This window comes from Oreochromis aureus, linkage group 15 (genome assembly GCF_013358895.1).
Source record: "Oreochromis aureus strain Israel breed Guangdong linkage group 15, ZZ_aureus, whole genome shotgun sequence".
NCBI classification, from domain to species: Eukaryota; Metazoa; Chordata; class Actinopteri; order Cichliformes; family Cichlidae; genus Oreochromis; species Oreochromis aureus.
In genome coordinates this window covers 24,615,759-24,636,722 of record NC_052956.1, presented here as the reverse complement: position 1 = coordinate 24,636,722, position 20,964 = coordinate 24,615,759, and the positions used below count along the sequence as shown (strand labels likewise).

Genomic DNA, 20,964 nt, shown 5'->3' with positions numbered 1-20,964 from the left:
CAATTTGTCCAGCTACATGTTAGTCCTCGATAAGAGGAAATTGGGTATAAAAATGTCTGTAAGCACTCGAGTTTTTAAATCTAAAATTAAAGCTGAGAATGCGAATCACACCTAGGTTCTTTAATTTCAGATAAATTATGGTGGGAAAGTGGATCCAAAATTATTCACTGTTGAAATATTTCCCATGCTTTACTGAATGAGCACTTCATAAATATCTATACTTGATTGTGTTGTTTAATATTATTCAAACTGTTAAGCTTAAACAGGCTTTTAGTTGTTCACTTTATATAACCTATAATTTCCACACATTTGGTTTATGTATTTGCAAAACGAAGAAGAATTCCGGGCAAGACAAGGAATAATTTGAGTTTAAAATCCTGAAAGATATAACATTTAAGTCCTTTTCTCTTTTTTAAAGCAACTGCATGAGGTAATAACAAGCAGATGAATCATTTATTTAAATGTAAGTTTTATTACTTTGTGTTCAATTGTGTTTGCAATTAAACAGAAGTTCCTGACAGAAACAGAGTGACTGCTTGTGTATAAAACATCTCGCGATAAACTGGATCAAGACTGATGTTGTTTATTAAATGATTTCAACAGTTTTAATAGGCAGGGAGGTTGCAATAATGCACGATAATGTTCTCCCTCATCTCTGTCAGTTAAAGGGAGACACTGAAATCTACTCAACGCTCCACGAACTTTGCCAGACAATCTCGTCTGCTCACAGATATGAAATTGTTCTTGAACGGCGTGTTTAATAGATTAGTCTGGTGTCAGAAAGCTTTACAGTCGTGTCCCGGCTGCAGATTTTTCCTCCTCGATCATGTCAGGAGCCGTTTCCAGTATTATAATTACCCCTGCCCTTCATCTCTGACCTCCTCTGCCATATACGAACTGTCTTTGACAATCAGTTTGACTGGCAGAGCGATGGCATGTTCGCCCAACGTCAGAAACAGAAAGAGTTCAGTAAATGGCTATCCTCAAAGTCCTTTCCAACGTCCTGACCCAAGAAGTTACAGAGAATGCAAATTTTTAATGGAAGCTGAGAGAAGGCTATCAGCTACACAATGAAAATGCTTAGTGTGCTGGAGAACCCAGAGCCCCGCGGTCAAAGATAGAGCAGTGAACGACCACACTTTGCTTCAGATATAAGCGCTCTTAATTATTTAATAAAACGGTTCATAAGGTGCTCCTCTGCAAACTACTTAATAACAAATACGTAGAATAAGTGGGACTTCTGAGTCTTTAAAAACCTTAAAATAAGTCGACGTTTGGATGGCATAAAACATTTGACACAGCAGGGTTCAGTGTGTTTTCCATTTTAACAAGTCAAAATGCTTCACATGCTCAACAACGAAAGCCATTACATCTGGTTTCTGCAGCCAGGTCCACACTCCTCCTGCCAGGAAAATCAAGCTAAAGGGGTTTTTGTATGCTTGCATTTGATATGACGGAGCAGCTGTGTTTATCAGTGATGAGCTAATGATGAGCCGTATTCCAGTCCGATCGTGCTACAGGTTAATCAGGAGTCGAAGTCGAAGGTCGAAGAGCTCAGACTTCATGAAAACGTCGTGCTGAAAGGTTTCATTACCCTATTTTCTGTTAACACTGACAGACTGCGAACTCTTAACTTGGAAAGCGCAACATTTTACTCATCAGACCAAAGCAAACACTGGAAACAAGAGGAGAGCAGAAAACTACAAAAAAGTAACATGACCATGGGTTAAATTAAAGCAAAAACCTCAACCTGTGCCACTCTCAGTCAAAACAAAGGATGTGCATGACTTTTAAATATTTAAACAGTTATAACATATAACTAGTATATCAGTCATGGATGGGCCTCCCAGAGCCCGGACCTCAGCATTAATGAAGCACTGCGAGATCATCCTGACAGAGAACAGAACAAAACCTAGAAACATCCAAAGAAGAGCTTTGATTGTCCTTCAAGAAACCTGGAGGATGATTCCTGTAGATCCTCATAGAGCTGACAGGGAGCTGCTCAGAGTTTTACTGAATCTCTAAACCCATTTCTCATTTTCCCCAATAAATTTAAAGGGATGGCTCAAGACTTTTGCACAGCACTAATTATTCCAGGAATCATCTGCTGCTGCTGCTTTTTAATGCTTTAATGAGTTAAACACTGTCTAAAATGTTTTTACAGTATTACTGTTAGCAGTGTGCAGTATCTGGGATGTTTCAGTGCCAACAGCTCTGAATTAGCATGCAAAGGCTTCGTCCCAAAGCTGCCGTTTTGTTCTGTAGTTCATCCACCACACGAGAGCGCATCGATAACAGAAGAGGCAGAAAAAACAGTTTCTCCAGGCTCGGCAGCATCAGTGCACCAGAGTGCACCACAGCCTGGAGCTGCTGCATTTTAAGAACGGGCCCAGCTGAGCTCAGTGAACTGCATCACCTACAGAAGAACGATCATATTTTAAAAGCTATTTCTCTGCCTGTGTGCAACCACGTCTGACTCAGAGGAGAAACTTTACACCTTTGTGCTGAGCGTTGCTTCATTGTGCAAAAGAAAATATCAAAAACCCAGACTGAAAGAGGAGCGAGCACATCAGAAACAATGATTGCACATGCATCACTGATTGATCAAATGGAACCATCAAAGAGGATTTTTACTCTGAGTTGGAGTCACACTGGGGAAAATGGTTGGAGGCGAAGTTACTGGAACCGTGTGAAATAAACTTTGAATCTCACCGCCTGTGGAATGGGCACTTCGAAGACGGGGACCACATCGTTTTCAAAGCAACTTTTGCTCCATGAAGATGGTGATAAAACATAAAAATAACAGAATCAGTCAGCTATCAGTTTTTTTGACTGAATGGGGTCAAGCTGGCAACTGCATGCAATCTGGTTCTGCTAGTACGGTCATTAAATGTGATAAATCAGCGAAAAATCACAAATCTGTTGTCTGCATTAGCAAAAATTCACAGCCAGAACCTCACAGATCTGAAAGAGAAGATTCTCCATAAATGGGGTCGCGATCTACCTCACTGGGTTTAACAGGTAGCTATTTACTGTGTCATCCACCAATCTTTCTCCAGCTTTCCTGTTTTCTCCAGACTGTTCTATTTTAATAAAGACTAAAAACACCGAAAACATATAATCTTAGCATAACTTCTTGATGCATTCTCAATCATCCAGGTAAGTAAATCTCCAAAAGTTGATTCTGTTCATCTGGACGTAGCGTTTTGTGGCAGAAACGTTTCGTCACTCATTCAAGTGACTTCTTCAGTCTCAGCTGACTGCAGGTTTCCCCAATCTTGTAAACAGTACATTTGCATAATGACTGAAACCAGCCCACTGAAGGAACAATGGGCTGGGAGGTCAGTTCCTTAATCTTAATTATGCAAATTCTCATGACCATTGATCAACAACCACTGACCAAAACCCACTGATCAATGGCCATGAGTACCATTCACAGAGACTTGGGGAATGGCTGCAATCACAGCATTGTAAGATGGCGAAAGATGTACCCTTAGGCCCCCTCCTCGATTCAGAGATGGTCTTTCCCTTTTCATGTAAATGGCCTCCTTGACTCCGCACTCAAACCAGCGTTCCTCCCTGTCCAAGATGTGTACATCCTCATCCTTGAAAGAGTGTCCACTGGCCTGTAGGTGTAAATAGACTGCAGAGTAGTTGCAGTTTCTTGGCAAACTCTCTACGTTTCTACATCAGACAGCAGTTATTTGCAAACCTTTGCCAATGTCTCAGAGTGATTGCACTCAGTCCAAGTCAAACAGTGATTGTTTGGAGACCGTTTGCCAGGCAAAGGTGTTAAATGTTCAACCTTCGGATGGCCTGTTGGTCGCTGCAACTACTTTCAGTGCAACCACTGATTTTTGATGTTACGTTTTTTTGTGTAGTGGCTACACAGGTTTACATTCATAGATTGTAAAGAATCACTAACAGCAATGATAAATTAAAATTAAAATATTGAGCCTCTTTAGGTTAAATTTGTTTTAATTCAAGTGTCGCTTAAACAGATCAAATGTGCCCATTACATACATTACATACTTTTAAAATGATCGAGCGCTGCTGCTGGTGTCGTAGTTAAACCCCGCTCTTCCGGCTGATGTCGCTCAGTTTCAATTCACTCTGCATTATTGTGATTATCAGTCCTGTAAGGCTGCACAGCAGCGCGTCTCTGCGGGGACATTTAAGTTCTCGTTAAACTGAAATGATTTCACATCCTTTTCACCATGATCATCCTTTAAACCGACAACCACTAAAAAACTCACAGGGAAACTCCAGTTTCTTTGGCGTAATTCCCGACAAGCAGCGAGAAGAAATTGCCTGCAGCCATCTTGGTTGGATAAGCAATTTTTTCCCTGAGCGTTCATAAGGGATAACTTCGTTTTTCTCCGCTCAAGCTCACTTTCATCTCCATTTCCCAGCAGCCAGGACCTGCCATGACGGTGTCATGTGTTAAAAGCAGCGTTCCCCATTATGGACTCGGTCGGCTTTGAAAGAAGGTTCAAAGTAATGATGTCGATGCAGCTGCACAAGGTTACTGTAATGGAAACACATTCAGTGCCAGCTCAAGCTCACACATGATGCTTTCAAAATAAAATGTGCTTCCAGCACGAAGAAATCATCTGAGTTAACTCTACATATATTTATATATGACTGTGTGCTAAAGCCTGGACTGTACTCAGCGCCCTGGCATGAACCTCAGTGAAGGAAAATCCTGGACACTGTATTAACAGTATTAATGCTCAGAGAATCTTGTTAGCAAACAAAACACAAGCTTCTGAGATGTGAAGTTGTAGGCATGCAAATAAAGAGCGCAGAATAAAATTGTAAATGTAAATCATTTACAATCTCGTGACTTCTCTGGATCTTCAGACATGCTGGTTAGATGTGCTGTAATGCTCTCTCTCTCGCTACATCTGTTTGATGTATTAACAGTTTTTATTATTTTCATATTATTGTCCCTTCATTTGCATTTCTTTTAAATGGCTCCAGGAAGCTTAGAGCAAAGATATGGCCGCCATTCCAACCAGGCCGTACTCATTCGGTCTGTTTTGTGAACTTTAACCTCTCAGAGGCTGACTGAGGCCGGTAGAGTCTCAGATGGAGCTCTTGGGTCTTTGCTGTTTTGCACAGTTTGACCTCAGGGTGAATCTGCTGGGATGTCCAATCCAATGTGGCACCTGAATGCTGCAGATCAGCAAACTGCTGTAAGCACATACAGCAGCCGTTTTACAGTATGTGCTCACAGTTACTGATTATAAATCAATCAAGTGCATTTGACTGGCAGCACTTCGGTGTTACTTACACTTTAATTCATAGTTTCTCATCCAAACCAAGTTGAGGATTTCCAGTAATGAAAATACACCTGACCTGTGACCCCCACTAATCCCACACACATGCTTTCAGTCTTCTATTATTAATCTATAAACATCTGCAAATAACTGACCAACTGCAGGTTTCAGTCACCCCTGCAGGCTGCAGGCACCTCTATTACCTCGATTACAAGGTCTTAAATAATCAGGCCCAATTTTATCTTAATGACCTTGTAGTACCATATCACCTTATTAGAGCACTTCGCTCTAATAAGTAGAATGGGAGGCAGAGCCTTCAGTTTTCAGGCCCCTCTTCTGTGGAACCAGCTTCCAGTTTGGATTCGGGAGACAGACACTATCTCTACTTTTAAGATTAGGCTTAAAACTTTCCTTTTTGGTAAAGCATATTGTTAGGGATGGACCAGGTGACCCTGAATCCTCCCTTAGTTATGCTGCAATAGGTGTAGACTGCTGGGGGATTCCCATGATGCATTGAGTTTTTCCTTTCCAGTCACCTTTCTCACTCACTATGTGTTAATAGACCTCTCTGCATTGAATCATACCTGTTATTAATTTCTGTCTCTCTTCCACAGCATGTCTTTTATCCTGTCTTCCTTCTCTCACCCCAACCGGTTGAGCCTGGTTCTGCCGGAGGTTTCTTCCTGTTAAAAGGGAGTTTTTCCTTCCCACTGTTGCCAAAGTGCTTGCTCATAGGGGGTCATATGATTGTTGGGTTTTTCTCTGTATCTATTATTGTACGATCTACTGTGCAATATAAAGCGCCTTGAGGCGACTGTTGTAGTGAATTGGCGCTATATAAATAAAATTGAATTGAATATTAGAAAGAAGAAGGACAGCTGCTGTTGGCCTGCAGCAAAGTTTACAAGAAATATGAGGAATTAAGAAACTGGAGAAATAAAACTTCATCTGCATACAGAGAGCTTTAGCTTTTCACTTATTTTGCTGTATAACACAAACCAGTAGTGGATGGATGTTTCTCTTCACCTTGGTTGGAGGAAATATTATCTTTTTACAAGTGAAGGTTTTGATGTCGACTGTAGTGCATCCAGGTTCAGTGTGTCGTAAACTGGACATTGGGCCACCGGTTAGGCGAACTGCGTACCCTTACGGCAGAGCAACATCGAACAAACCCTGTATAGAGTTCATGTGGAAAAAAGAAAAAGCTCCAGTTTGTTTTCATGAGGATGAAAACAAAGACAGCAACATGCGCACAACTACATCTGCGTTGCTACAGCCACTCGCAGCCTCTCTGAGAGCCTCAGAGTTGCTCCTCTGTTTTATATCTTTGTAACTGAGTCTTTTCTTTCTTTTTTCTGTTTTTTTTTTTTTTTTCTTACAGAGGAATCGATCAAAAGAAAAACTGGAGAGACTGAAAACAGTTGTGCTGTTTGCAGAGCCGGCTTTTAAATCCACCCCAGCGACGCGTCTCTTTCAGCTCTAATCACACTCTGTGGTTTTTGGTGGTTCACTGGACTAATGATCAGTTTTTACATTTGCCTCCGAGCTCTCCGCTGCTGCTGGAGACTACATTCAGCTGAATCAACACATATTTTCACACAAACACCAAAAATATTAAATATAATAATAGCCAGCCTCTTGGAAAGTTGGCTTTTGGGTGATGTTAGTGTAAAACTAAATGACCTGAAGAGAGGTGCAACCCAGAAAAGTAAATGTGCAGAAGAAAAAAAGTCTGCACTGCTTTTATTTTAAAGACAGAAAATGACACAAAAAAGAAGAAGACGATCCCTGTATGAATGAAACCCTAAGCATGAGCCTTTTTGAGCCCACACAAAATACCCAAACAGAAAAGCTCACAAGAGAAAAACTGCAGTGCAAAAACACATCAATGAGACGTGATTACAGTAAGTACATTTTGGGGGCTGTAGTCTTTTCTCCGCGTTGGTGTCCAAACTTTCTCAAAATCTTCACGTACTTTCTTCATGTTGTCATCAAAGCAGTGTGAAGTTTCCTACCTGTGAGGCTGACTTTTGTTTAGGACATCAGTGGTGCCCCTGAACGTCTCCAAACAGAGAAACTGTGTTTTTTTCTGTGACTTCACAGACTTCACCATCATTCATTCATCTGTGCTTCTCTGCCTGCCAATTATTCTGCAGACCTCTGCTGCATGAAACAAAGAAACTCCCCACGATACACACTCACAGCACTGGGCTGAAGCCAAACTACCCATGATTACCGCTGCTGAAAAGAGGAAACGACTGGCTCCAGTCATAACTGACTGGCATACTGAAAGCCAGCAATGGCTCAACACACAACAGTTCAACTGGTCTCCAAACTGGGAGCATTTGTTGTACCACACAGGCTGTCCTGAGGTGGAAACTAAACAGAAAAAGATGAGGACACGTCCATTTTCAGGCAACAAGTTAATGAAAACAAACACACCCAAAAACTAAATCCAGGAAGTTGGGAAAAGTTTGGTGAGACAGCAAAAAAATGTAAAGAAAAAATCTCTTTGAATCTGCAGATCACTGCAGACTAAACAAAAAGAAATACTTTGACTGCTTCAGAAGGAGGACGGTCACACTGAAATCCTGTGTTTTTGTTTATAATTAAACTAAAACTGTAAAATAGCTCAAAGCTTCTGTAAACAAAGCGACTGTGTGAATTATGGAGACTCAAACAGAGCAAACCCTCTCCAGCCCACACTGAGAAGCTTAAACCTGTAACTGTACAGCTCTAACCTCGGGGAAAGTTTTCCAGTACTCACCCCGTCGGGCCAATCACTGTGGAGCAGCATCCCGCTCAGCTCCCTCAGTGGCTCTTCCACACGTCTCACGAGCTCAGCTGACGGCAGCTGCTGGGAGCAGTAGAGGTCCATCGCTTGGGCAGCGATCTGGCAGGCCTTCAGGAGCAGGTTGTGTGATCCCAGCGTGGAAGAATCCCTGCAGGCTGCCGCCACAGAGTCAAGGAGCTGCCACACAGTGTCGGCGAGTACTGACCCCACGTCTCCATCACACCCAAACCACAGAGCCTCCACTCCTCTGCTGTTCCCATCCACTCGGTGCAGGGCACACAGCGACTGCATGAACTGCACATGAGGATGCAGCGCAGCTTCATCACGGTGACTGCAGGGAACCAGCGGTGGAAGGGAAGCGGCGGCAGGCTCTGCTTCATGCAGGAAGAGCTCGGGAGTCTCTGAGTCACAGTCTGGCCGAGGTTCTTCGCTGAACTCCACTCTTCCCGGACCAAACAGATCCTGGGAAGGGTCATCCATCCTGCTGCTGTCTGCAAAAAGAATTAAACAGAAGAATGAATCGAGCGCACAGCATTTTAGTTCCTTGCTGCCTCGAGGGTTTTGTGTGTGTGTGTTTGCGTTAATTTGGTATTTTAACATCTGAATTCTGAGGTTGTCTAGTGATAATGGCCGAAATGCCCGACGAATCCAAGGTCCACTACTGATGATGTGTCCCAAAGTTTAATATGATAATCTAGATCAGATCTCTAATCCCTAAACCTAACCAAGGAAGGTAAAAAAAATGGCAGACTAGCTTGGGTAAAAGACCAAAACACCCTGTGAAGTTGAGGCACACAACAATCTGTCTTGCTGGTAAAGTTTCTGGGCTGCCTGTCCTCATAACAGCCATCCCTCAAGACTTTCTCCATTTGAACCAATGCATTATCAGGGATTGTATCATCTAGGCCTTTTACTGAATCAGTCACACACTGAACACTAAAGTCAAACATCAGCCCCTTCGATCCCTCCGGTAACCCTATCCCTGCTGACATCACGGATAAAGCAGCTAAAAACATGGATGGATGAACACATCGTTTAAAAACATGAACTATAACAGAGATTAGGAGCGTAGACGAATTAAAGCACAATCTCACATCTATGTAAAAGAACACAGCTGATGCATGGATACCATATAGTATCTGTGATGTCACTAATAATTAAGTAAAAAGACATATCACTGCAGTCAAACCCTTGCAAAAACTGTCTCGATGACTTCTACTGAAAACATGATGAGAAAGCTGTTCAGAGGCTTTAAGTTAAAAGGCGAATGAAGGTCAGGAGACCCTCGTCAATAAAGGAGTTTTGGGGCAAGAGGCCATCGCGATCTGTGGGCGGGGCAATACTGGCAGCATATGTATGCTTGGTTTCATATAAATAGTAATAATCATGTAATGATGCCATAAAGAAGATAATCACAGTCACTTATTTCCAATATGATCCCCGTTGTCAGGACAACCTGTGACTGAGCCACCTTCAGCCGAATTTTACTGTCGACCTTGGAAGTTACAACCGTGCCGACGTCTCATAAACTGGAGTTTATGTTTCAGCCTGTGATCCAGCTCTGAAACAGCTCTATGCTCTTCTTAACACTCAAAAACATAGAGACGGAGAGCTCACACCTCTAAACACCTCATTTTTTTAATGAGGGAAACTGTTTTAAATACTTTTAGAACATTATCGTTGCTGGTGTGGCATTTATAGTACCTACTGAAGAAACATTAGGGGCCAGACTGATAGTCTAATTTTGTATAAATATGTATGTACTTAAAGTGTACGTTTAAGAGTTTCTCAGAGGTAAAACTTCATTTTTGACCTTGAGTTGAACCCTGATGCTTTGTTGTTTTAAAGGTCTCTAAAAACAGATCAGTGGGCTTCTGATCTCAGATTTACAGCCGTCTTACCTCGTAACCCTGACAGCAGATGGACCTCGGTAGCCCTAAATGTCTCCCTACAGCCCTTGAGGTTTAGATTTAGGAGGACGAACGTTTTCCTTGAAACAAAAGGTGTCATAAAGGTGGCTCTATTTACAGCTCTGTGTGTGTTTCTATATGCAACAGTCTGTTAAATGAAAAGAGATGGAGCCTCTACTGGGAACCAGGATTCATTCAGGTATGGGAAATGAATGATATCATCATTTAAACCTGTCATGGCGCCTGGCGAGAACCAGCAGGCAGCTACAGGTCTCCCAAATAAAAGAGAAATAATGGGCAGTAAGTGTGGAAAGAAGGAGAGGACATATAAATGTGCCATATAGAGTTTTAGAAGTGGACTCTGCAAATAAGCAGTGTTTCTACAGGATTTAATTCAAATTTAAAACCCATGATTAATTATACTAATAAACCACTCTGACTTCATGAGCTGATGCTGACTCTGGAGGAAGGCCTACCTGCCCCCTGCGTGCTGCTCTTTGAGGCGCACGTCGCTGTGGCGATCAGCGCTTCCTGCCGCAGCCTCAGCACCTCCCGCTGCAGCTCCTCTGCTTTCTTCTTCCAGCCTTCATCCTGACTCCTCAGCCTGCAGCCCAGAGCCTCGGCGTACTGCCTGCCGCTCATACCCGGGGGGCGGTTTCTTATTAAAGCCACCGCCACCGCCACTTTAGCCTGCATGGAAAACCACTCGGCTCGACTCAGTCCTAAAAGACAGGGAAGGATATTTCAGGAAGTCCACATCACAAAAAATGATGGGCTGAATAACTGCATGAATGTAGAATAATCAGAAATTAAATCAAATTAAATTAAAAACCACATTGTGTGTGTTTATTTATGCTGCCATTTCAGCCAGATTTATATTTATACATCAAACTATAGTATGTTTGTAGCAGTGACAGAAACATCAGCAGAAACATACGGTCACACATTAAGGAGAAGTCAATACCATATATCATATTTACTATTTTTATTTATTATGTGTTTTATTAGGTTAGGTATATTTAATGTGGTTTTTTTAATAATAACTATATCTTTAGGTTTAATTCTATTTTCTTTCAGTTTCTTCTTTCAGTGTAAGTTTTACTTTTGTTCTCCTTCCCTTTAATTAATTTTACTTACATTATTTTCATTTTTTGCTTGTTGGATATTTTTTCCTTTTACCTTTAATGCATTTTGGGGGGTTTATCTTTACTTCTTATATTTTATTAAAATTATTTACTGACTGAACTTAATATTAAAGCCAAATTAACAAATATTACACATTTTTCCTGTTTTATTTTTGCTAAGTGTTGATCGCTAGTTTTACTGTTCTTGAAAGTCTAGTTTTTACATTTGTAGGTCTTAATTTATGTAGTTGTTGTAGTTTAAGTTAACTAAACTAAGTTACCTAATCGGCTGAGTGTCTCCTGTCACATTTTAACTGAGTGCTTCTCCAATGAGCCACAGTATAACAGACAGTACACAGTACAATACATAATATATAACACATTTATTCACTGACGCAATTAAATTATGTCCTTCATGCTGCACCTGATGGTGCTGATCGTTTAATCCAATTTTATCCAAATATCTCATGCATCCATTTTCGGACAGGCAGTAAAACATTCAGCGAAGCTAACAGAGTGCTAGAGAGAAATAAACCCATGACTTTATTTTACAGCTCACACAGTCTGAATCCATCCGTTTTTATTTTCTATATTTTCATATATCCTTAGCTGAGAAACTTTGCTTCAGGTGAAGTTAAAACTACAAACTACAAAAAGCTAAAGGGACCTAGCTAGCTCCACAGCCCAGCTAATGTTCCCCATTTTTCTCTGCACTCTTCAACAAACTGATATACAAACTACACAAATAACTATTTACCTGTTAAGCCGCCATCCTCTTTCTCCATTAGCCGCTGCTTGTCCTCCTCACTTTCCGAATAAACTTAACTGAAAGTCCTTCAGTTTCAGAGCCAACTTAGCTTTAGCAGCTAGACAGATGTTACACTAAAAATCTGTTACTGGGAAGATTCAGCTTCTCAGAGGCAGCTATTATAAAAAAGGATATAAGAATATAAGTTATAAGATTTAAATTACTGCATTAAAAATGTTATTTTTAATTTAAATTGTATGGGTTTTTTTAATCTGGTAATTTAAAATATCTATAGCTGTTTTAAAGTGGAAAGTAGAAGCAAACATTTTAAAATAAAAGCATAACCTACTGTTATACCTACCTAATTAGTTTGTTTGGCTAAATGTTGCATATCAGGTTTTATTCTTTCTTTTCAAGACCAGATGTTTAAGGTGTGATGCATCTTTTCCTTACTTAATTTCATAAAGTACTGGTCATTAAAGCAAAACTTAATCAACAGGATATTTTAATGCAACACTGCTCCATAAAACTTTTTTCTATGCGCTAAAATGTGCCATGGTAGTTTTTTTAAAAGTAGTTAAAAGAATAAAACAAATAAATAACCATACTAATTTAATGTGATTTTTTAAAATATATGTTAATATTTATTGTTTGGTCTGCTGAAGATCACGCCCATATATAAGATGTAAAAAATAAAAATATTATAAAAGAAAATTCAAATACATTAGACACATACAATAATTTGCTTTGATTATTTATTATTTAGGTAGCACACAGATAAAACGGGTTGAACTGAAGAGTTCTGTTTTACTTTTTTCCTCATCTCTTCCTCTGGCTTCACCTGTCTTGACCAGTTTTAAGGACTTCTATTCACCTTGTTTTTATACCTTCACATGCAGTGGCAGTTACACACAGTAAAGATTACACTGTAAATGTAGGAATGTTGGAAATATACTTCTTTTTTTTTAAATAAAGAGAAAAAATATAAAAGACTAAAGGGTAACTGGAGACATAGACACAGTCCTAGTTTAAAATGTTCCCATTTTTTTTTAAATATTTTTATTGGACCTTTGAATCCACAGTGTCATGTATACACACATATATTAATATTTATTTAACTTGCAAAGCTGCCACAGTGGTAAAAACTCAAATACACATGTTGGATCTGCATGATATTAAGGATCAGTTACAACCTGCCTTCCTGCGTTCACCATCAAAATCTGCAAACAGTGTTTTCAGCAGGAAAAAAGCAGCTTGTAGTTTTGGTTCAGCTAAGAATTGTCTATTTCACTGGAAAATTACCAACATTTCCATGCAGTGATGGCTAACGTTTTGAAAGTTTGCTGAATGGCATGGTGAAGTGTCTTCAACAGCATATCAGTCAGTTTGAACAAGCATGGCAAAAACACTGTCCTAACATCTGCAGAAACACAGCTGCATCGGTCTCAGATGCAGTCACAGTGTTTTTATTGGTGTGGAAATCATTTCAGACTCCAGCCAGAATTATTTTGACCTTAATGCTAAATGAAAAAAAAAACATTTTATTCACCTACATTCTCCATTTTCTGTCGCTTATCCTGGTTCAAGCAGTCTAAACAGACATGTCCTCCCAAGCCACCACCTCCAGCTCTTCGAGAAGGAGCCCGAGGAGCCAGCTGAGCAACATGTTTATCGCGTGCTCCCGATGGGACACGCCCAAATGCCACATCCTGCAGACATCCTAATCAGATGCCCAAACCACCTCGACTGGAGGCAGAATGACCACAAAGAGATGTAAAATAATCACAAAGTGAAGCCGGCAGATTCACAGTCATGATAACTGACAAATGACCACAAAGAAGAAAAATATTGACGCAAAACAGCTACAAAATGAAGTACAACTCCCACAAAGAGACACACAACAACAACAAGCCCTGTATCTGCCTTCTCTCCTGGACCCAACTGAAGAAAGTGAAATTAGTTTCTTGTCCTTAGAAACATTTTATTGTCTTAGCAGTTTTAGTCGTGTTTGTTTCTCCTGCTCTACGTCCCACAATCGCCTCCACTCTGGATGGAGATGGATGTTTGTTGCTGCTGAAATGAGCCAGCCAGCTCTTCTTCATTGTGGAGAAGCAGCAGCTCGTTACAGAGGTCCTTTTGGTTCACTGAACGCCTCAGTCCCCCGCTGAGACCGAGGCCTTTCCAGAAGAATTCATTTCTGAGTGTCTGCAATGTGCAGGTGTACGGGTGAAGGTCGGCAGGAGTTTGGGTGGAGGAAGGGGAGCATTGCATTGAGACTCAGCTGGCTGAGCTGCACAGTATGGACGCAGCGTGGACAGAAAGAGAGATGAAGTGTGCTGAATGATTTATGCTGAAATTCTCGCTCTGATTGTTCTTGCTGGAAGCTCAGAGCTTAAAAATTGAACATCGTTTGCTGAAGGGAAAGAAGTGTCCACAGGATTCTTCAACTAAACTAAGGCAAAGTTTTACTGATGTTTTTCTAAAGTGGTTTGACGTTATTTAATAACACTGGCTGCTTGACATGTCGACCCTGTTTCCTGTCCGAGCTTTTGCTGAAGATCCTTTGTCCCTTGTTTACCACCAAAAAACTTTGAACTCATCGTTCTCGACCTTTACAGCTTTTTATTAGCAGTATTCACATGCAACACATCTTGAATATCAGTTTTTAAAAACTTACCACGAACACTACAGCCTAAATCCACATTTAAACCTGAAAACATTGTATGAATACGAACATTTATTAAACTGTAAAATAGCCTGTAATTTAAGCTAGAAGACAGTTACTTGGCTCCCAAGCAGACACAGGGAGAACATGCAACCTCCACACAGAAGACCAGGGCCAGATGGTGGATTCGAACCCAAGCAACAGTGCTAACCACCTACCAGGAAGATATGTAAAATAATGATAGAGACACTCAAAATGACCACATATTGACATAAATTATCCACAAATACAATTAGAATAAATACACACAGATGTAAAAATAACAACAACAAAATAAAACACAAAAAAATTAAATAAGCAAGACCATATAAAATCACCATTACACTCAAGATTATGACAAAACTACATAAAGTCGCCATAGATACTCTGAACCACTTTGCGCCACTCTGAGACATGATATTTCTAATTTTAGAGATATTGCACAAATGGAAGAAAGAAGTCCTACATATTTGTTTAATATGTGCATTGAAGGACATGTCCTGGTCAAAAATGACTCCAAGGTTCCTCACAGTGTTACTGGAGGCCAAGGTAATGCCATCCAGAGTTAGAATCTGGTTAGATACCATCTTTCTAACATTTTCCGGGCTGAGTACAATAACCTCAGTTTTATCTGAATTTAGAAACAGAATATTACAGGTAATCCAGGTCTTTATGTCTTTAAGACATTCCTGCAGTTTAACTAATTGGTGTGTGTTATCTGGCTTCATAGATAGATAAAGTTGAGTGTCATTTGCATAGCAGTAAAAATGTATCCTATACCTTCTGATGATACTGCCTAAGGGAAGCATGTATAATGCAAACAGAAATTGTCCTAGCACTGAACCCTGTGGAACTCCATAATTAACCCGAAGAGGACCCTCAATTTACATGAACAAATTGGATAGATTTGATTAGATAGATATGATTCTAACCACTGCAGCTCAGGAGTTAAAAATAAGTTAATTATATTTAAGACTGAAGCATTAATTAATGGTAGGACTTCTTTGAGCAGTCTTGTAGGAATGGGGTCTAAAAGAAATGTTGATGGTTTGAAGGAAGTAATTCCTGAAGTTAACTCAGAAAGATCAATTGAAGGAAAAGAGGCTAAATAAATAACAATGCTACTGAAAGTAGTTGTACATAATGCTATGTCTCTGTGATGGTTACAAGTAATTTTCTTCTGTAATGGTTAAAATTTTATTTGTAAAGAATTTCATAAAGTCATTACTAGTTAATGTTAATAGAATGCTTGACTCAACAGAGCTCTGCCTTTTAGTCAGTCTGGCTACAGTTCTGAAGAGAATCCTAGGCTTGTTCTTATTTCCTTCAACCAGTGATGAATAGTAAGATGTTCTAGCTTTACGGAGGCCTTTTTTTAAATAGACCAATAAACTGACTTTCCATGCTAAATGATGATCTGCTGGCTAAATGAAGAACAGGAAATGATACTCTACCGCAGAGCAAACTAAGTGAGTGTAAAACACCAAACACAAACACCACAAAATTGGCCTGAAATAGCCAGAAAGACACCCAGAATAATCACAAACAGATGTAAAATAACAATAAATTTACTCAAAATGTTCACAAATTAAGAGAAAATGACCACATATTTACATAAAATAGTCAGAAAGGCACTCAGAATAACTGCACACAGATTTAAAGCCACCATAAATATAATTAAAATGAACAAAAACTGTTGTAAAAAATCCACAGAGACACTCAAACTATTCATACATTAGATAAAATGACCACATTTTGACATAAAATAATTAGAAACACACCTTAAAGATCATAAAAATACTCAAATTTACCAAAAACAGATGTTAAATATTCATAGAGATACTCCAAATTCCCAGAACAGGTGTAAACTGGTTATAAAAAACACTCAGAATGACCACAAATTGACATAAAATGACCATGAAGATGAAAATGACTTGTGAAAATGTTTTTTTTTTTTTTTTTTTAAACCACTGAGTTATGTTGAATTAGCTGCACTCATGCATGGGGTTTATATCGTTGATTCTCTGTGGTGAGTATCAGTGTGGCCTGGAAACAGTGTGTTACTCAGACACGGTTGTTATCTGAAGTAAACTGAAGACCTGCCAAGCAAACATTTGCCACGCTGGTTTAGGCTTCTGTGATGAATGAAGCCAGAGAGTCTCTCTATTTTCAGCGTGATCGGACCTGAAGGCTGCAGAGCATCGAAACCGTGTGACCTCCATGACCACAATCCATCACGGCAATGATGCCGAGCAACTGCTGCTGCCGCCTCCAGCCGTCCTGTGTTCAAACTGACATGAAAGGAGAACAGACGAGGAGAGTAACAGCAGACGTCTGCGCTGGCAGCATTTACAGTATGTTTCTTAACAAGGTCACACCGGGATACGAAACAAACAAACATTTGTGTGGAGACATCCAAGAAGACTTCAGATAAAACTGTAGCAGCAAGAAATGCATCAAAATGTCATTAAAGGTGCAGTCAGTCATTTTTTAAAGTTATTTCACAGAAAAAAAATACTGTACTCGAAGGAGATCTTTATAAAATGTCATCCTTTTCTTCCTCAACTCAAGCCTCTCCTGAACTGAAGTCAGGGCTCTAACACACAAACATGTATAAACATGCTCATTTAGTCCCGATACTGTTGCAATTACCTATTGTAAGCAGACACATGATACGGCTAAACAACAACATCATATTATAATTTAACATTCGCCAGCAAATGTTAGGCTTATATGTCCTAAGTCACACTTTCCTTTTAACAGTTTGATTACATTTTCACATCACAGGACAATTTATTCACTAAGCAACAAGTCCAACAATGTAACAGCCACTCAAAGCACAGTTTAACTAACACCAGCTAACAGCAACTAACAGAAGCTAACAAAGCTAAGAGCAGCTAGCAGAGCCTAACAGCACCTAACAAAAGCTAAGAGCAGCTAACAGAGACTAACTGCAATCTACTGACATTTAGAGATGAGATTTGACAAACACTGTAACTTTAAAGCTTTATATTATTGCAGCCTACACTCATTTAGATTAAGATCACCTGAGTTTCCTGGCTGTGGATCCAAAATGTGATCTCTGGATCTCTGGATCCTCTTGGATTGCTGGAAGTGAAGCTCTGAACTGAAGAATTATTATGATGATGATGATGCAGGAACAACAGCAGCAGGGGATCTCAAATACACCAAATCCTAAACTAAAGAAAACCCATCTATGAATACAACACGAAAAGAAGTCTCTAATCAGACAGCCTCTTCAGTGTGGATATATGTATCCATACTGAGATATATTTTCTACAACTCAGACTACAACTAAGTCTGAGTTGTAGAAAATTCAGCTACTCTGCATTTCTTTATGTCTTGATGCATGCTCAATCATCCAAGTAAGTAAATCCCAAAAAGTTGATTCTGTTCATTTGGACATATGAACAGATGAACAGAATCTAATTTTTCTGATCTGCATTTCTTTAGTTTGCTTCCAATGAACCAGATTTTCTTGTAATTTTTTTTTTAAAGTGACCCAACAGTTCTACAACTTTGTGATCTTTCAAAGTTTTCTTTGGACAATGGCTGCTTTTTCGCTCATTTACAAGTAACATACAGATAAACTCAGATAAGGATTCCCCCATTTAAAAACATCAGGAAAGTATTTGATTGGGTAGTAACTGAATCCTCAGTACAGACTTTGTATTATTGCAGGGTGTTAAGTTTATAGCACCTTGAGGCGACTGTTGTTGAACTGAATAGAACCTCCCAAAACTATAAATATGTGATGTTTTAAATGGATTCTCGTGTCTTCATTGCACGCAGACTCTTTGGTTGAGATGTAAAAGAACAGAACATTTTAGGGGGGAAATATTTGCAAGAGTCCTTTAACCATCTGAGATTAAAAAAAAGAAGGGGAGAGAGAGAGAGAGAGAGAGAGAGAGAGAGAGAGTTAGGCGTGCGGTGCGTTGGCAGTATAAAACCTGGAGTCAGACTTGAGCAGCTCTGAACTTGTGAGGAGAGCTGAACGCGGATGAAACTCCCGCTTTCGTGTTTTATACTGAAAAAAAAGAGTCCAATATGAGAGAAAATGACCGGAGAATGATGGAGAGGCCGCCCTCTGAGCCTTCTAATTCTCAGCTGCTGGATATTTAAGTTGATCAGAGAGTTTTTATGTTAAACATGCCGCGGGTGACGCGAACAGGATGAAGAGGAGGAGGCAGAAATGTGTCGGATAAGTGCTGGAGATGGAGACGAGAAACGCGCGCGGTGGATGAATATCTGAGGAGCGGTCTCCTTTGCGCTCAATGCCAGCGGGGTCTGACCGGGGAAGGTGGAGGGATGGAGAATGCCAATCAGCTTAAACCGACGCCTACCATCTACGGAGAGCTGCTGAACATCTCGACCAACGACACCCATGCCAATTTCACGGCGAAAGCGGAGCCCAAGGACAGTAGCGTGGCTCTCCAGGCGGGTCTGGCCGTCACCTTAGCGCTCATAACTTTGGCCACGACGCTTTCAAACGCGTTCGTCATCGCCACCATTTACCAGTCCCGCAAACTGCACACGCCAGCAAACTTTCTGATCGCGTCGCTGGCGGTCACGGACCTACTGGTGTCCATCCTGGTGATGCCCATCAGCGCGCTGTACACGGTGAGCCAGACGTGGACGCTGGGGCAGGTGGTCTGCGACATCTGGCTGTCCTCGGACATCACATGCTGCACCGCGTCCATCCTGCACCTGTGCGTAATCGCGCTGGACCGCTACTGGGCCATCACCGACGCGGTGGAATACTCCAAGAAGCGCACGCCGGCGCGCGCAGCCGGGATGATCGCCACCGCCTGGGTGATCGCCATCTCCATCTCCCTGCCGCCGTTCTTCTGGCGCCAGGTGAAGGCGGAGGAGGTGACGAGCTGCAACGTGAACACCGACCACATTTTTTACACCATCTACTCCACTTTCGGCGCATTCTACATCCCCACGCTGCTGCTCATCGCCCTGTACGGGAGGATATACGTGGAAGCCCGGAAGCGCATCCTGAAGCAGGCGCACAAGCCGGGGAAGAGACTCACCTCTGCGCACCTGATCACCAACTCCCCCGGCTCGGTGGCGTCCACCACGTCCCTTAACTACGGGACCAACGACTCCTCCTCCTGTGACACTACCTCGTCCGCGAACGTGAGCCAAGTCAAAGTCACTGTGTCCGACGCGCTGCTGGAGAAGAAGCGCATCTCGGCCGCCAGGGAGAAGAAGGCGACCAAAACTTTGGGAATAATCCTCGGAGCCTACATCATCTGCTGGCTGCCGTTTTTCATTTACACTCTTTTAGTGCCTCTGTGCGATTCCTGCTTCCACCCGGAGCTATTTGACATTTTCACCTGGCTCGGTTACCTCAACTCCTTAATCAACCCCATCATTTACACCATGTCCAACGAGGACTTCAAGCAGGCTTTCCACAAACTGATACGGTTCAGATGCTTCAGGGCGTGAAGAACGATGCCAGCCATGATTTTACCCCCCCCCCACACACACCACCACCACCACCACCACCTCCTTCAAGCTCACAACTCATCTGTAAAATACCAGGATTGAGTCAAACCCAGCATCGACCCCAACCCCTCCACCCCACCCCCCTACCCCCCCTTCTCCTGAAGGTGCCATCACCCAAAGCCAGATTTCTTTATGGTACAGTGGCTCCAGCAGGAGCGTCTGCCTGATAGGTGGTGCAGGTGGTGGACATGGACCCGCCTCCAGGCCTGTGCTGCTATTGAGGATGTTGGTGCAGATGAGAGGTGTCAGCGAGTGTAAGGTGTGTGACTCGTTTGCAGGTGATTGAGTTGCTATTAAGACTCGGAGAAAGCTCCCCCTTCCCCATGCAGGGGGCCATCCCCCGCCTGTATGTGCTGCACTTGGCTGCAGCATACAGACTCACTTTGCCATAAGAGTTTGACAGCCAGCGTCAGTTGGCTCGTAAGCACAAACAGCTTAAGACTAAGCTACCATGAGCCCGAAGGGCAAAAAATAAGATTTGTGTTTCATTTTCCTGTCAATAAGGGGAAATACCGGTGCCTACAACATGTTTAGTTCAGTTCTTCAGCTGTGCCTGGCCCTAACGGGGACAAAGGCATGATTTTAGTTTGTGGGAAAAGATCCAAATGTGGTTTATTTTTGTGGCCAGTGTGTGTATTTCTGTTTCTTTTTCTTGCTGTGGCTGATGTTTACCTTTAACCATGGCTCAGAACTGAGTGTAATTGTATGAATCTGTATGCATCAGTGTGATTTTTACATTAATTTGTCAAAAAAAAGAGGCTGGATTTTGCTTGGTCATACTGTAAAATAGTGCTAATCTCAGAGAGAGGGAGGAGCCGGTACTGTAAGACCCAACCTGTCTACCAGATCTCTCTAAAGATGCAT

General features: G+C 41.3%; 2 protein-coding genes across 3 annotated transcripts in view; one reads left to right on the top strand and one right to left on the bottom strand.

The window, feature by feature from the left end:
- Positions 1-12,008, bottom strand: part of mei4 (meiosis-specific, MEI4 homolog (S. cerevisiae)) — a 51,501-nt gene extending 39,493 nt beyond the window's left edge. For both annotated transcript variants that reach the window (XM_031755976.2, XM_039598704.1), the window contains exons 1-3: positions 11,868-12,008; positions 10,463-10,708; positions 8,050-8,567 (exon numbers count right to left, since the gene is read on the bottom strand). In XM_031755976.2, coding sequence (XP_031611836.1) covers positions 8,050-8,567; positions 10,463-10,708; positions 11,868-11,895 — 792 coding nt within the window. In that variant the 5' untranslated portion in view covers positions 11,896-12,008. The remainder of the gene's footprint in view (positions 1-8,049; positions 8,568-10,462; positions 10,709-11,867) is intronic.
- Positions 12,009-18,743: 6,735 nt separating this feature from the next.
- On the top strand, positions 18,744-20,040 carry LOC116332897 (5-hydroxytryptamine receptor 1B-like). The gene has a single exon (XM_031755982.2). It carries the CDS (start codon positions 18,892-18,894, stop codon positions 20,038-20,040), a length of 1,149 nt encoding a protein of 382 aa, XP_031611842.1. The 5' UTR covers positions 18,744-18,891.
- Positions 20,041-20,964: the final 924 nt, after the last annotated feature.